At 36.2% G+C, this 16577-nt stretch overlaps 1 protein-coding gene across 2 annotated transcripts in view; it reads left to right on the top strand.

Annotated features, from left to right (window-relative positions):
* Positions 1-16577, top strand: part of LOC131435647 (UDP-glucose 6-dehydrogenase) — a 34733-nt gene that overhangs the window by 1703 nt on the left and 16453 nt on the right. For both annotated transcript variants that reach the window (XM_058603760.1, XM_058603761.1), the window contains exon 2: positions 10404-10976. In XM_058603760.1, coding sequence (XP_058459743.1) covers positions 10818-10976 — 159 coding nt within the window. In that variant the 5' untranslated portion in view covers positions 10404-10817. The remainder of the gene's footprint in view (positions 1-10403; positions 10977-16577) is intronic.

The following is a 16577-nucleotide window of genomic DNA, read 5'->3' as shown; positions in this document are numbered from 1 at the left end:
AAATCTGTTGTAAGTTTCGTGCTTGACACCGCTAGAGTTTCCTGGGAAAATCTCAATCTACGCAAAATTACACTACAACTATCTGACATCGCTGTAGAGGAAAGTGATACTGCTTCATGACAATGCTACGTTTCACACTTCGAAACTGGTCCGAAAAAGATAAAGAAGTTCGGATGACAAGTACTATCGCATGCGGCTTACTCACTCAACCTAACCCCTTATTTACGTCGATGGGAAACGCGGTTGCTAAGTTAATTTCAAAAAAGTAAAAAAAAACAAGTTAGTTCATTATTTCTTGGAATGAAAAGAGGCGGATATTTCGACGAAAAATCTATAAATTGCCATAGAAATTTGATACTTCGCCAATACTTCAATTGAAGCTTGTATACATATTGTATCAACAGTAATTATAACTTTCGATAGTATACTTTTAAACGCATGTATTAAAATTGATTCATTTGGTGGCGGTGGTTGTCTACACAGAAGTCTCAATTTACGTACGCAAAAAATATGGAGAAATTAAAAACCATTTTGAATTCTTCTCGAACAAGCATGACGAGTAAATGTCAAAAAACAATGTTTTAGTTTTCCTAGTATTGGGAATGACGGTCTGCAAATTCACTTGATTCTGTATTTTGTTCGCATAGGATTATTTCAATCTAATCCGAAATTTTTCATACAAAAGCATCACTCGATCGAATTACATCGAATCGAGAGTGAATATACATGTCAATTTTATTTATTTCAATCATCGCGTGGAGCGTCCTTGGCTTTAAGAAGAAACAAAGTCTCATTTGATTCAATTTTTTGATAATTTATAATCATTGAAAGTGTGGTACACTCAACAAGACAAAATCGTGCAGGCACCCGTTTCATGATCTAATAACTTCCCAAAAATTCATCTAGCGTCACATACGGTTGATTTTGATTTTGTATCTACTCATTGTTACCCAAACCCACCGACCTAATGGGTGCTATGTAATAGCAATCGCAACCTAACGCAGCGAAATACACAACAAACTTTTCGGAGCTTTTGGTTTTTGCTGTTAAATTTTATTGGCCCTATGTCTAGTTACTGCTTTTGTTTTGGCTTCATAACTTGATGGCATAAAACTGAATTATAAAAATATGGCATCTAAACCGATTGTGTATAGTTTTTTTAATCTTATGACACCTGGTAGTGCATCGTAGGACAATAGACAATACCAAAATGAAAATGTATATAAAGAACATTTACATATATGGTTTTTCTTTAGTTCATGGGGGGGGGGGGGACCAATCCATGGGACCTTTTTTTGCTCGCCCGTCATTTTTCCGGAGATGGAATTCAGCTTTGTTTTTTTTTGCTCACTAAACCAATGATGGGGGCGGCAAATCTCTTATTTTGCCCCGAGTGCCAAATTTCCTCGGTACGCCACTGAACCTTAGTAAGACTGAAATTCATTGATTAGAAATTAGATAATGATCAAGAATATTCGACGCCAATTTTGACACAACTTTAAAAGGCGTTAGTGGAAAGCCTTGAATTCATCATTGAACTTCTACTTCCAACTAATCTTTCATTTGGCATTTACGCTAAATATGCAGTTTTTCTGCTGTTGGCTTTGTTGTATCTTTTCTAAGGCATACAATGACTGACAAATCAATGACATCACGAATAGTGACATAATCGACATCAAACTAACAACAGTTTTACGACTGACAAGCTAAACCAGTGAACAGTGACCGTGATGACTTCAATTACGGTGATACTAGGAACTGGAAATCGGGAATCAGTCGAAGTGAATATGTTTGATTTGGTTACTTATACGAAGGATTGAAATTTGTACACTCATAATCCGGAACTGGATAAAATTAAACTGCAATTGGTAGGTTCATCTAACTTTTCATTTAGAACTAATCGAGTGAAAGTCCGTCCAGGAACCTCTAATGATTAATAATTGTGTATAACTTTTCATATAACTAAAAATTGTTTAAATTTTGGGATACTAGTTTAGAGTGTAATGTTTACATGTGGAAGATTTCGCTGCAATTTGTCAAGTGGTAATCGAGATGCCTTCCAACAAAGCAAGAAGTGTTTAAAAAAAATGCACGGTTGTGGAAAGTTCAAACAAGTACCACAGGTGAAACAGTTGGGAATCAACAATTCGATCGTGTCCCTTGCGGTAAAATCGTTCTTTGAGACCCAGACCGCGGTGAGCAGACAGCGAAACAAAAGCGAAGAAATGCAGCCCTGTGAACGCAAGAAAGATACAGAAGACTTCAAGCACAGATCTTTTTGATTTGGAGCGAGGCCAAAAAAAAATTGCCCATCTGGTTTATCCAACATGCAATGAAGCGGCCCGGACTTCATGTCTTCAAAGTACCGCGAGTGGTTGGTGCAGTCGAAATACATCGTAATGGATGACGAGACACACATTAAAGCGGACACCAAACAGATCCTCGACCTAGAGCTTTCCGTCGGCAAATCACGCTTGAATATTCAGCAAGCCATCAATAGTCAAATATATAAAGAAGAACGTCTATAGAAGCATCTGTTGCTCTTCCTTCGGTCCCACGAAAACGACACTATATTTTGGCTGGATTTAACTTCGTCCCATTGCGCGAAACCGGTGATTGAGTGGTACAAAGCCAACGATTTTGTTTTGGCACCAAAGGTGGTAAATTCGCCAAACTTGCCAGAACTTCGCCCAATAGAAAAATTCCGGCTGGTTTAAGAAGGAAAGGGGTTATTTATTCCTGCTAGTTCCAAAATCCGACTTAAAATGAATTTTTGCTGATCAATTTTGTCGGTTGTATTTTTTTTAATGTGGAACACATTTTTGTTTTCTATATAGCGGTGCAAACTAGAAACTCAAGAAAAATACACGTAGAAATGTGGTCAGGTTTTGAACAATTACAGCTCAGTCAATTTTGTATCAATGATTAATATTATGTCACCATTTGATTGGAAATATTTCTACGTATTGATTTGAATGTTCATAGCCATGTATTTTAAATTTTATATCATTGAAATGTTGATTAATAGCTAGCAGTGTCCTATTTCGGCTGCAAAAAATCTCCGGCATACCGGTTTTCCCTGCCATAGTTGAAGGTTTTGAAGCAGTAAGCGACATATCAAAGGGAAAGCAGCGCTCTGATTGGTCAATCGAAGCAAAAGCAAAGCTGTTGGAAGCATGCGAATCTACAAATAGAAGCGAAATTATAGCCAACGTTTCAGTCTTATGCGTAGCTTGCTCGAGGTAGGTTGTTGCTACACAGCAAGATAAAAAGTGCCATAAACGATTTAAAGCTTATATTGGTATGCTCTGATCTTGTGTCATGCAAGATTGGATGAAATCCCATGTTATGTCGTTTCGCCTGAGAAATTGACAACTACCCCAGGGTAAATTTTGAGTGCATCAGACCAATTTCAAATTTATATAAGATGAACTCGATTGATAATGAGAAATATTTTATCGCTTCAACCGAAATCGCCAAATGGTAGTAATGGTAGAGAAACGCTATAAAAATAACTGCTTGCATACAAAACTTGAACACAAGCTTGGTGAAGAGAAGCTTAAATATCGATATCCGTATCGCAAGCATGCACAAACATTTAATTGTATACATTTGGGCTATTGATGTAATTTCGTCGGCTAGAAAACAAATACAAATCATGACAAATATAGTCTATATTTTAAGTTCGCGTGTTCGGTGTTGGTTCATAATAAAGACTAAGCAGACTCTCGTGCATTTGCGGATTCAAAAGTGTGACGATTAATTGAAAATGTCGATCAATAGAAATTTTGGTTGCCTTGTTCCACATCAATGGTAGAGAAACGCTATAAAAATAACTGCTTGCATACAAAACTTGAACACAAGCTTGGTGAAGAGAAGCTTAAATATCGATATCCGTATCGCAAGCATGCACAAACATTTAATTGTATACATTTGGGCTATTGATGTAATTTCGTCGGCTAGAAAACAAATACAAATCATGACAAATATAGTCTATATTTTAAGTTCGCGTGTTCGGTGTTGGTTCAAAATAAAGACTAAGCAGACTCTCGTGCATTTGCGGATTCAAAAGTGTGACGATTAATTGAAAATGTCGATCAATAGAAATTTTGGTTGCCTTGTTCCACATCAATGGCTCGAACAACCCCATGGGGCTGATCCTTGTAGTTTTTTCAAGTATAGTCCTTAAATCGAGCTGTCTTCAACAGTATTTCGACCATTTCTTCTATCAAAGCAAATTAAATTAGGCCCTTTCTCTTTCAACAGATTTTGCAACCGAATCATAGCATACAGATACATTATATGGCTAGTACTACGATCTCACTGGCACTAAGAATCCTTTCAGGTCGAGGCTCGAACATACGACAACTGACTTGTAAGACCAGCGCACAATGCATTGAGTCGCCTCCCAAGTAGCAATTTTTGTTATACTAGCTTATTTATGACTAGTTTGCAACCAGAAATATTTGAGTTATTTTTACTAACATCTAACCACTTGCGTGACTTAAAAAGCGCAGTTTCTACTAGTTTCTATGTCGGCTAAAAATAAGCTGTCGTTACGTTGTAATGCCATACTGAAATAACTTTTTTTTCCATAACTTAAAAATAACTTGTTTTCAAGTAAACTAGTTGAAACTTTGTCGTCATCGGCATTATCAACATTGAATGAATCCGTAATGTTTTTCCATCAGCATTAAAAAGGCAGTATAGTATTTGAAATTACAAATTTGATACAAGTACAAATTTCACAACGATTTTAAAACTGTCGAGCGGAATTAAATTTCAAATAACTGTTTTTATGCGCCTTCAATCAAAATCTGTTTATGAAAATATGAACAATAAACAACGAAAAAATCTTGTGTTCAGAATGCTCAAAATTAATCCAAGTAGAGTGATTTCTCATTTTAAAAAAAACCTACCGATAGCTATCTGAATAGATGAAGAAATTGTATGTTAAAATCTTGTAATAACTAAGTTATTGCTACATCAATTCATCGTAACGATTTACATATACGCTTCCGTATTTATAATGGTTTCGCACCCTTTTTTCAACTAGTAGTTGAAACCATAGCTGTGATTAAAGATATGTTAGAATCAAATAACGATAACTTACAAATGATAGCTAGTTCAATGTTTATGTTATAAAGAAAGACTGCCGTCACCTTGTTTTAACCAGCATGACATAAAAAACTTGTTCGTGCTCTTGTTGCTACATAGTTCGGCTAACTGGTATCAGAACTAGTTCCGGGTTGCTACTATTGGAGTCAAATAAACTTATTTTCAACTATTAGCTAGAAGTATTCTTGCTATTAAAGATATGTTTGCATTAAGTAACGATAGCTTATAATTTATAATTAATTCAATATGACAAAAAGATGTGGTGATTTGAAACCTAAATAACTATTTCGTAACTAGTTATGATATGAAGAAACATTACTGTCACCTTGTTTTAACCAGTATAACAAAAAAACATATTCGTGCTCTTGTTGCAACATAGTTTTATTTTTATAGTTAGTTTTTTTGGACTTACTCGCATCAGAACTAGTTGCGAATTGCTACTTGGGCTATAACTTCTGGAGGTTCCGAGTATATAAACATTGAATAACATGCATGCGGATTCAATTGACAGTAATGTCAATCAAATTTAAAAGGAAGATTGCGGACCCGTATATAGATACTCCTACCGAAACCCGCGAGGGATAGAGCATCCCCTTCTGAAAATATGATCCAAAATACTGAATAGCGAAATTTTATTATTTGACAAATTTGTTGGTTGTTATGTATAATGAATTTGTTTTATGTCATGTGTAAGCTTACCCAAGATGGATGGTCTTTGAACAGCAATTACTACGAATATGTTGTGCAGGTGTGTGTACTTATTGTATTGAATATTTCCCGTGTAATGGCTCACTGGAAGAGCTTTTTCGAGTTCGTTTTTCAAGAATGTTGCTGATAAGCCTATTACTGCAGATGCGCTTTCGAAAAAATACAAATAGCACCACTTCATTTTAGCAACAAATTTTTAAGTGTTAAGCGTTTTCAATTACACTGACATGAACTGCCTGAAAGTACATTACTCGCAGATGAAATTGAAATATTTATACTGTAGGAATATCTATTTAATACACGGAAAACTTTTTTTTACAATTAACTTTTATATTCTTTTGCATACTTTCACATACATGGAACGGCCACTACAATTTTCAATACGAAACGTTTCTGGTGAAATGAAGAGGATTTTTGTTCTGCGTGACTTCTTTTTCTGCCAAGTGACAGCATTTGAATACACCAATTTTGTTTACCTGAATGGTTATGACAAAATCAACAAATATGTTAGTTAAATCAACATCATTTTAGTTGAAACAACCAAGACGTGAAACAACAATTGCAATATTGTAATTTTGTGATCTGCGGGTTCTCCGTGTGCCTCATTTCATCGTTGTTAATAAGACTTAAACAATATAAACTAAATATTTAATAGGGACCATGTTTCAGTATCAGTAGCATTTACTGTAAGTATTGCAAGCTATGAAATAAATACATTACGATATCTGAAATAAAAATAAGTTTGCTATTAATGGACTGGTATACTGATATCAAATGGCAAATGTATTTATAATAATTCATGCTTCAATGCAGCTATGTCTTACGGAAAAAAGATGTTTCTGTGTATTTTGCCCATACGTGATGACCCATTTCGTATACAGTTCAAATTGTGTTTCGAGGTCACCGTACCATCGATCAACCCCGCCTGCATGGAATGTTTGCATCAAATGGATTCAAACATTACAGAAAAACTTTTGATTCCTTGCAAATGGCAAGCCATCGGCGCATATTTAGTTTGTGTTCTTCAGTTTTGTATAAACATTGAACATCTTCCGATCTTACCAATACTTCAGTTTGCCTTCAATATCATATTTCTTATCAATCGTATTCAAACCTTTAATCTTCGGAATTAGCCAATTACACCCTTGGTGCATAGTATGATATTGCACATCTGAACCTTTTTGCTATTGATGTTACTACATGAAACACTAATAATAAAAACAGAAACATTATTTATGTTCAAACAGTTACTCTTACTCACACGAAGTGTTTTGTTTTTGATACATAAAATTCTTTAAATATGAGATGAAAAATTCTAATCTATGAAACAATTTGTAATCTATGAAGCAAGTTGTAAAAAGTTCGAAAAAATTAAATCCTATCAAAAACCACATTAAAGGGTTTAAATACATTTCAGCAAAAGGACGTCAAACCGAATTCGAAGGATTTTTAATCATTTTCGCATTTCGAAGGAGTTATTACATACGTCCCAATTCGCATCTTCTCTTTCTGCTACTAACGCAGAAGACGATAGAACTCAGTCGACGCTGTTCTGTTAACCAATTGTCATCATAAACCTGAGCTATAAAAAAAGTCATTTTCATTGATTCAAAATATACGAAAATGACGAAAAATAAATGTCACTCTCAGTTGTGTTTGCAAATTATGGGAACGAGATTCATCGAAATTGTGTTTTTTTCTCTCATTTGGCCTTTCAGTTATTTTTGTTGTGAATACGACTTATTTTACTATGGGGCGCCTTTTCAAAATGTACCCTCTGAGAGAGTAATAAGTTTTTGATCGTGAATATCTCTTGTTGTTTCTAACGAATCAACATAATTTTTGCTATATGCCAACGGAAATATGATCACAATTTCATGATAAAATTTTCAGTTGTGTGATATAATCTCAAATAATTAAAAATTAAACTTTTCTGATATGTTTGGTATAAACGAGTATCAAAGAGGATAATTCATAAGGCGCGTTTGCCTTCCTCGTATTTTTAAAGCTCATAGCTCAGTGATCTGTGAAAGGATTTATATAATCTAACTACCGATAGAATCGAATATTTTCAAGTTAACCGTGTATAGCAACAGCATTGAAGTATTTCAATAGTACACTATTGAAAAACCGGTCTTATTTTGCACATGTCAACACCAGCCAATCAGAACGCGTTCTGAGGAAGAGAACAAAATATCTGCTGCTGTACAACAAATCGTTCCAGAAAAATGTTTCGAACAGTGCTTAATATCGTAGTGAGTTCCACAATTTGGTCCTTCTGAAAGGCAGGAATGAGTCCCGTACAGCATCCTGATAGTTTCTTTCAATAAAATGCAAATCCGAAATGAAATAATTGAAATTCTATATGCTGCTATTTTTATAGCCGTTAGGACCGCCCATTCTGTACGCTAAGAATCGGCTGCGAAGTCTATTGAAACAGAAAGGCCAAATTTTACAAAAAGGAATGTAATGCCAAGACTTTGCTTTGCTAGGACTGCCCATTAGTGAAAAAGCTACAAACGAAATCACGTAAGAAGAAACCTCTTAATAAAAATTGGATCAGTTTCGATTCTATCGCCACTGCGAGCAGATGTACTGTGTGTCGTTTGCAAAGTTTCGCTTCCGACAAGAGCGATCGCGTCACAACTGCCAGTCGTTTGCATTGGTGAAAAAACAACGAAAAGAGGACAACGGCAGAGAGCATCACACAAAATCAGCCATTCTAATGGCTCTAAAAGTTTTCTAAAGAACTATTAGGATTTCTTGCTCGCAAATCGAAGGTAAATATCCTCAGTTTAGTGCAAATGTAGAACAGTTTGATTAGATTTGTGCACTTTTCACCGTGTAAAATTCACAGTAATCGAGGTAAAAAGAAGCCTCCTTTGTTTTTGCGAAAAATGTGAAAAAGAGGTATGCTTGCATAGTTCATACAATTGATCAACTAATTGATATTCGGAAGTGTTAAGGAACATGTCAGTTGTTTTCGTATTAACGACATCCAGTTATGTTTCTGACATTACCCACCCGGCTTTTGGTTTTCAGTGAAAATCCCATAGTATATAATGTCGATATTCGACCAAAGCTTGAAGAATCGATAATGACAGAAAACGATTTACAATTACTTTTACCAGCTGGTGTTCGAATTTGTAGTAGTTTTGATTTTTCAAGAGCTTCTTGGGTGTAATTACTTCGTTATATCATATTTTAGACAGTCTTTACAAACGTTACAGATTCTCAATATATCAATGAAAGAATGAGAATTGAAGTTCTACTGATTCTTCCTGCAGTCGTCATAAAGGAACGAGTGACTTAACAGTGATACTCTCTTTTTTTGCACTGAGAGACAAGAAATGCGTCGCCTCTCTTCGTTTGTTTTGGATGCGGTCATTTACGAATGAGGCAACAAAAAACGAATATAAGGTTGTTGGATTGGACTCTTTCATCAAGAATACGTGACAATTATAAGCTATGTCATAGAGATACGGGGAAACATGAGCTAGGAACTTGTGAGCACTTAGTATTCTCATATTCGGACGACCTCCTATGTATATTCTGTGTAATATAATAAAAATTCATTACAATTTCATCACTGTACATTAATGTTATATGGAACATGATGAATTCGAATACAATTTAGGTTTGCCATGAAATATGAGCGAAGGAACCCGGGCGAAGTAAGCTCACTATTTAAACGGAAATTATTCTTGGTAAAAACTTTCAAACTTCAATTGTCAGACACTAAAAAATCACTTGAAAATTCTCTTCGCACATCTCGCCATTGCCGATTTAGTTACGATATTACGACATATGTAAAAAATTGTGTAATAGTGCATTTAGGATTTTTCTGAATAGTGTTCACAGTCTAAAAAACATAGTTGCTCAATGAGAAGCAGAAAGTACCTACTGAATTCAAACTACTTTTGGTTTGATTGTGACAACGATTGATCCGTTCAATTCGGTTGCACTCATTGCATTACTTTATAGATGATGTTTAGAGTGTATCCAATCCATGAACGCATGACTGAATATTGGTGAAATAAAGCTATGACCTATTTTAGTGTATTTTTAAGTTTGTTTTATTAGATCTTACCTGCGAGATTAAAAAAGGTTAAAATATGCTGTTTTTGAGTAATTTTTATTGAAGAACATTTGTATTTCAAATTCATGCTTATGTTAGCCAGTAAATCAACCTTGACAGTCATTGTTAATAATATTCACCTAATAGTTTACATCATTCGTACTAATCAAAATCCTCTTCTTCCGATTTGGAGGATACCGTTGAATGAAGTGTTCAACGACTGTACGATTGAGTCATCGTTACGATTTTATTCCAAAACGTGGAAAGCCGTGATTGTCTAATCATTAGTTACTACAGTGATAGGGCCGACGATATGCAACCCCATTCCCATACAACAACGATCATCAACGATCGGACGCCACCACTAGCAGGCCCAAAATTCAAGACGTTCGATGACGAAAGCAACGAAAAAGCAAACAGCACTTTAAATCAACTTTCCGCGTTTATTTTTTTGCCTCACTACTACTCTATGTTTTTCTTCTGTTTCAATATCTTCCAGAAATTCAATCGGCGACGTGATCAGTCGTAAGTGTGCATTCGAGTTCGGCGGACGTGTCCCCCCTCCCAAGCAGCAGCAGAAGCAGCAGAAAGCATCCAAAGCTCATTCACGTAGAGCACTCTTGACTTAGCTCTTCATGAAGCGGATCTGGAATTGCTGACGCACGAGGTGGCACTGGCGAAGGGAAGGAAATGAGAAGCTGCTTCCAGAACCAAGTGATAATAAAAGCAAAAGTTCGGTTCAACGGTGAGCGCTTGAAGCCGACAGGAGCGAAGAATTCTGCCTGCGTTTCGCTTTGGGGTGTTTAGAACAAGTTTATCGTATCTTTATCGCTAAAGTGGCTACACTTGCTAGTGCAGAGAGCAACCAGAGTTTATTCAACGGACGTGTTTTGCACTGTGATCGTGTGTGACAATGGTAATTTCGAAGATCTGTTGCATCGGGGCCGGTTACGTTGGGGGTCCCACGTGCAGTGTGATGGCACTCAAGTGTCCTGACATCAAAATCACGGTCGTCGATCGCAGCGCAGAACGAATTGCTCAATGGAATTCGGACAAACTGCCCATCTACGAGGTAAGTTTACTTTTCACAAGCACTGTGAAGCCTTGAAATGCTCGAAAAAAGACAGCGCGAGTCAACGGCACGAACGGCAAGGTTTACTTAACAAATTCATGCACTAAATTTCGAAACGAATTCGGAAGATGCCCTATTTTATATCTTTGCGTGACGGCTAATGTTCAAAGATTACTCAGCTTCGATACAACATTATTGTGTCTGGTTTGCTATGCATACTGCCACGTTCTGCACGCTAGCCATTGCAAGCGTACATCGTCATCTGGACGCGAAACTCAATCTTCGGATTGTGTCTCTCTACTCGTCCGCATATTCACCGACCAAAATGACTTCCTGGAAGTAATCTACTGATGGAAAAAATACAGTTTGCACCAACAGCATATGTTATCAGTACTTCTCGGAAATATCTTGGTGTTTGTAGCTGCTTTTCAACGGGCCCTTATGATAAAGTGTATTTTGGATTAGAGGGAAACGTTGTTTTAACTGTTATCAGTTTTTTGCGTTGGCGGGCGCCGTACCATTGATTATCGAATTTTTGACAACCCAATTGCATCGATATGCCTGTCGATAGCATTGTACATTGATACGACAAATTCGAAAGGCTCTTTATCAATCGAACACAAGTTTCTTCATTCTAACCGAAGTCATTCAACTTTGTACCAGATCTAGTCGAACTCAACAAATCTTGTTCATTTTTCATTAGTCTTATGTTATCCTAATATACTGCTTTTATTTTTTTGTTTGAAGTTGTCATTTTTGCATTTCTAAATAGTAATGTCTCGGTGATAGAAATAATGTACAACACAGTGTAAGAAACAATAAGACAATTATGAGACGAGCAAAATTAAAGAATAAAAATCACCGAGAGTGTCGGCTGCACGACCAAACTCAATGGTTGTTGACTTCAGAAGAACAGTATTCGATCTTCAGTGAGCAAAATTGAAACCTTGCTGAAGGAAAAAATGAATCTCGACATTTGATATGTTGAAGAGCTGCAATTGAATAAGTTTAACAACGGCATATACAAGGTGTAAAATACGTAAAATTTCGAATTTTAAAATGCAATAATAAAACCTTTTTTATTCCACCTAGCGATGTAATGATGCCTTTCTAATATTACTTATTTTTTCAAAAATATCACTAGATGATTGTGTGAAGAAATTTTTTTTCAATCTTCAGTAAAATAAGAAACTTTCTTTGTGTATAAACTAACAAAACCATTTCAATTTGTGAACAGTTATGTCAAGTTAATAAGATTTTTTTCTTTTTTTGCATCGTCGCAATAAGTGATTAAACACACTTTACCCTACAGTTCTGGAACCGGAAGTCGGACCCGGATGAAATTAAACAGTAACTTATGAGACTATAGGAACTTTTATTTGAACCTGTTTGTGGAAATCGATCAAATCATCTCTGAGAAAATCGAGTGAGTCTCGTTTTAAACTTTTTGATCACTATTTCCGGTATTTCTGGAACCGGGAACTTGGAATGAGTAACATTATTTGACACATACTCACACACATACACACACAGACACATGCATTGCTCAGCTCGATTAACTGTGTCGAACGATATAGAACACTTAACCCTCTGGGCCAATTTTCACTAGTCAAATTTTTCAAGTGATTGCATAAACTTTCTATATGAGAAAGACAATAAGTGAACTTTTATATAAAAGCATCGTTATCATGATCTTGTAATAACACTAACTAGTAGGTACAAATTGAATAAAAGAATAAGTAATTTACATTTCATTCACCTGAAAAATATAAATTTTAACCTTGCACGCTATATGAAATTGAACAAAGCACGCTGCGAACGAAGCAAAGCCGCACGTACCGTCGCGTGCTAGTTTTGCCTCGTCATTTTGAATGACGATTTGAATGTTTTGACACTCATTGTGCTATAATTTCGGAACCGGAAGTCGGATCTGGATGAAATTGCACAGTATCCTTCAAGACAATAAGAGCTTTAATTTGAATCATGATTCGTGAAAACCTGGTTAACCCTTACTGAGAAATCGAAGTGAGTTCCGTTTTTAGAGTCTTTCTTTATTATTATCGGTGCTTTCTGAAGCGGAAACCGGGAACTAATAGTCCCAAAGTAGTTTTATATATTCACTAACTAACAAGATCTGCCAACTAGATGAATTTACCAGTAAGTTTTATAAAAATGTGCACCTCGTTTCGCCATCTCTTGTGAAGAAATACTCGTGAAATTGGACATTTTCACTAATCGCACTGTAACACCGGAACCGGAAGTTGGATCTGGTTCAACTTGTCGGGGACTTTTTAAAAAAATTTAAGACCTTGTATTTGCTTCTTAGTTTGTGAAAATCGGTTTAAAAAATTCCGAGAAAATTGAGTGCGCATTTTTTAATAAATTTGCACATATTTCCTTGTAATTCCGGAACCAAAAGTCGGATCCAAATGAAACTCAGGAACTTTGTATGGAACCTTAAAACCTTTCATTTGAATCTAAGTTTGTGAAAATTGGTTCAGCCATCTCTGAGAAAATTGGGTGACATTTTTTGTCACATACATACATACACACACAGACATTTTGTGATCTCGACGAACTGAGTCGAATAGTACATGACACTCGGCCCTCCGGGCTTCGTTTTTTTTTATAATAAAATTTTTATTCTGCCCTTTTTGCGTAAAAGCTTTACGTGGCCGATTGGCTTACATTTTTGTTACTCAATAATTTTTTTTGCTATTGGATCTCGTTGTCACCCTTTTTCTAGGGGGAGATGAGTCCATTTCTATCCAGCGAGGATCGGGGGTCACTTTTTCCGCGGCTTATCTCATCATTCATTGCTTCATCGTCGGTGTTGTGTGTGATTTCCGTTTTCTTTTCGTTTTCCTTGTTGATCGTAGTCTTGGGCTCGTTGAGATTTGCTGTAGATGCGCCTTGTTGTACATTGGTTTCAGTTGCTGGTTGGTTGAAGGGTAAGTTGTTAACTGCAGCTGGTGTACTTTGTTCTATAGGTGATACGTTGGATGGTTTCGTTGAAGGGGATGCTTCATTGTTGTTGGTCACAGGTGTACTGGGGTTGCTTGGGGTTGGTGTGAAGTAAGCACCGTTGTCCTTTGGTGTGGTTGTCTCCTTGTCCAATTTATCACATGGCTTACCGTAGTGAACAGCTTTTTGGCAATATTGACATATGGCCATCTGATTGTCATAGGTAACAATATAAGAATCTGTGACGCTTGAGGGAAGATCATGCACACGCACTTCTATAGCACTATCTTCCATATATACTGGAATGTTCTCGTGCTCCACATAGTGCACATTGTTATTGTCTTTTGCAAATTGAATTGTATCCAACTCTTTATAAAACTAGATGTAAACAACATTATTTGTCTTATTGCATTGAAGTAAATACACACGTTTAATGTCAAGATACGTTTGCTCCTTAAGCAAACCTTCAAGTTCTCGTTTCGAAGGTCGAGTTTTGCACTGCCTGAAGTCAACAACAATTGTATTCTTTCATATCGGCGGTAGCTTTTGTTCGTTTGGTTCGCTCATTTAGAGGTCGTTCTATTGTTCACTGCACAATACTGTACTTGATTTTTTCCATCCCGAACGTAAGCGGTTTTGTTATATCGACTGACTTGGATGAGATGTGAAAGCGAACTGGGCCTCGGTTGTAAAGTCGGTTTTCACAGCGATTGCATAGCCTTTCTAAATGAGAAAGGCAGAAAATAGTTTAATAGATTTACAAATAGGATACATTTGAAAGGTTGATTCATGAAATTTTTATGAAAAACAATTTCGTTAAAATGACCCCCATGGCTAGCTTGCCAGTAGCCAATCTGATCCACCCAATTTTGGAGTACATTTTCAATTGTTTCTGGCTAAGATGTCATCAATAGCAACTTGAATTTCATGCTTGAGGTCTTCAATTGATTAACGTAACATTTATCTTTAACCGCTCGCCAAAGAAAATAATCCAGCGGAATCAAATCGCAGCTTCTCGGAGGCCAATTCACATAACCATTTCTGCTGATTATTCGATTTTCAAAGATTGTTCGCAGAACAACGATTGTTTCGTTGGCTAGCGCTGTCCTGATGAAACCAAACATTTGTCATAAATAAATTTCATGAATCAACCTTTCAAATAAATGTATAACAATTGAAATCTATCAAACCGTTTTTTTAATCTTTCATTTTTAAATTCTGAACATTTCGTGGGACACCCTGTACATAATGTTCTTTCCAAAATACAATGTGGCGGAAAATTTGGGGAGGAAAATAATAAAACACATTGCGTTGAGCATAATAATGTCAAGTTTAACATACCCGTGTATGTGGAAGGTTATGCAATTGATGATCTTCCCCCGTGCTTTTAAAAATTGCTTTATCGACAGAGAGGTTAGAATGAAGGATTTTTCTCCGGCGTACGCAATTATGCATTTACTAAGAGATATCTATTCCTTCTTATGTGGTTTTCGAAGTCGATAATACCCATTTAAATCGCTGATCACATACGAGGGTCTAAAATCTACCCATTTCGATAAGCCGCGCGAAAAATCGAACAAACGAATACCTGTATTCAAGGACATCTAAAACATTTCTGTAGCGTCCCCAAACAATCCCAACACATCAAAACCTGTTTTAATCCACCTAGTGGTGTGATGATACCTTTCTCGTTTTCTCATAAATAATACTGTGGTATTCTTGTAAAAACTGTTAATTGAATAGAAACAGGAAAGCTTGTTCTAGCGTGAACTAGCATAGTCTACAAATCGGAAAAGTTTTGAGTCAACATCAGAAAATTTTTGTTTCCATATTTTGCAGCATCGGTTTGAATAGCGGTTTGAAATTTTAATCACACTTCTACCTGTAATTTCAAATAGTCTTCTGTTCGTGAAAATCTGTTGAGCCATCTTGAAGAAAAGTGAGTGAGTTCCGTTTTGGAACTACGTCCGGTATAGACGAAGTCAGTTCGTATGGCCAACAACTTAAGTGACTTATACATTGGAACAGTTCTTAGCCTAGTTTCGAAGAAATTATGCTTATTTTGTGTTGTCGCTCTATACGACGGCTTGATATTTGAAACACTCATCACTTTGTAATTCCGGAACCGAAAGTCATATCCGGGAAAAACTCGTGTATTTCGTAAAGTATCGTACGACCTTTCATTTGAATCTAAGTTGAAGCAAATCGGTTAAGTCATCTCGGAGAAAAGTGAGTAAGTTTCGTCTTTCTAGGTTTTTGACCGCTACTTCCGATAGCCGATTCAATGTACCATCAATTAACAAATTTACACCTTGTAATATTTTTCAATACAGATTCAAAGTTTTTTGCACATTTATGATAAATAACATTCTTAACCCTATAATACCGGAACCGGGAGTCGAATATGAATCAAACTTCGTAGCAAACTATGAGACTATAAGACCTTTCGTCTGAAAATCGAGGTGAGCTCCGTTCTTTTTTTTAAGGTGTTGACCGCTACTTCCAGTGTTTCTAGAACCGAAAACCGAGAACCAGTATAGCCAGTACTTTTTCGTTTGGCGATCAAATAATGTAATATTTTTCATCATATAATTCCGAAACCAGAAGTCGGATTCATAAAAATTTTCTTAGTAATCT

The sequence above is a fragment of the Malaya genurostris genome, chromosome 3, assembly GCF_030247185.1.
Source record: "Malaya genurostris strain Urasoe2022 chromosome 3, Malgen_1.1, whole genome shotgun sequence".
Lineage (NCBI taxonomy): Eukaryota > Metazoa > Arthropoda > Insecta > Diptera > Culicidae > Malaya > Malaya genurostris.
This window is presented reverse-complemented; position numbering and strand designations above follow the sequence as displayed.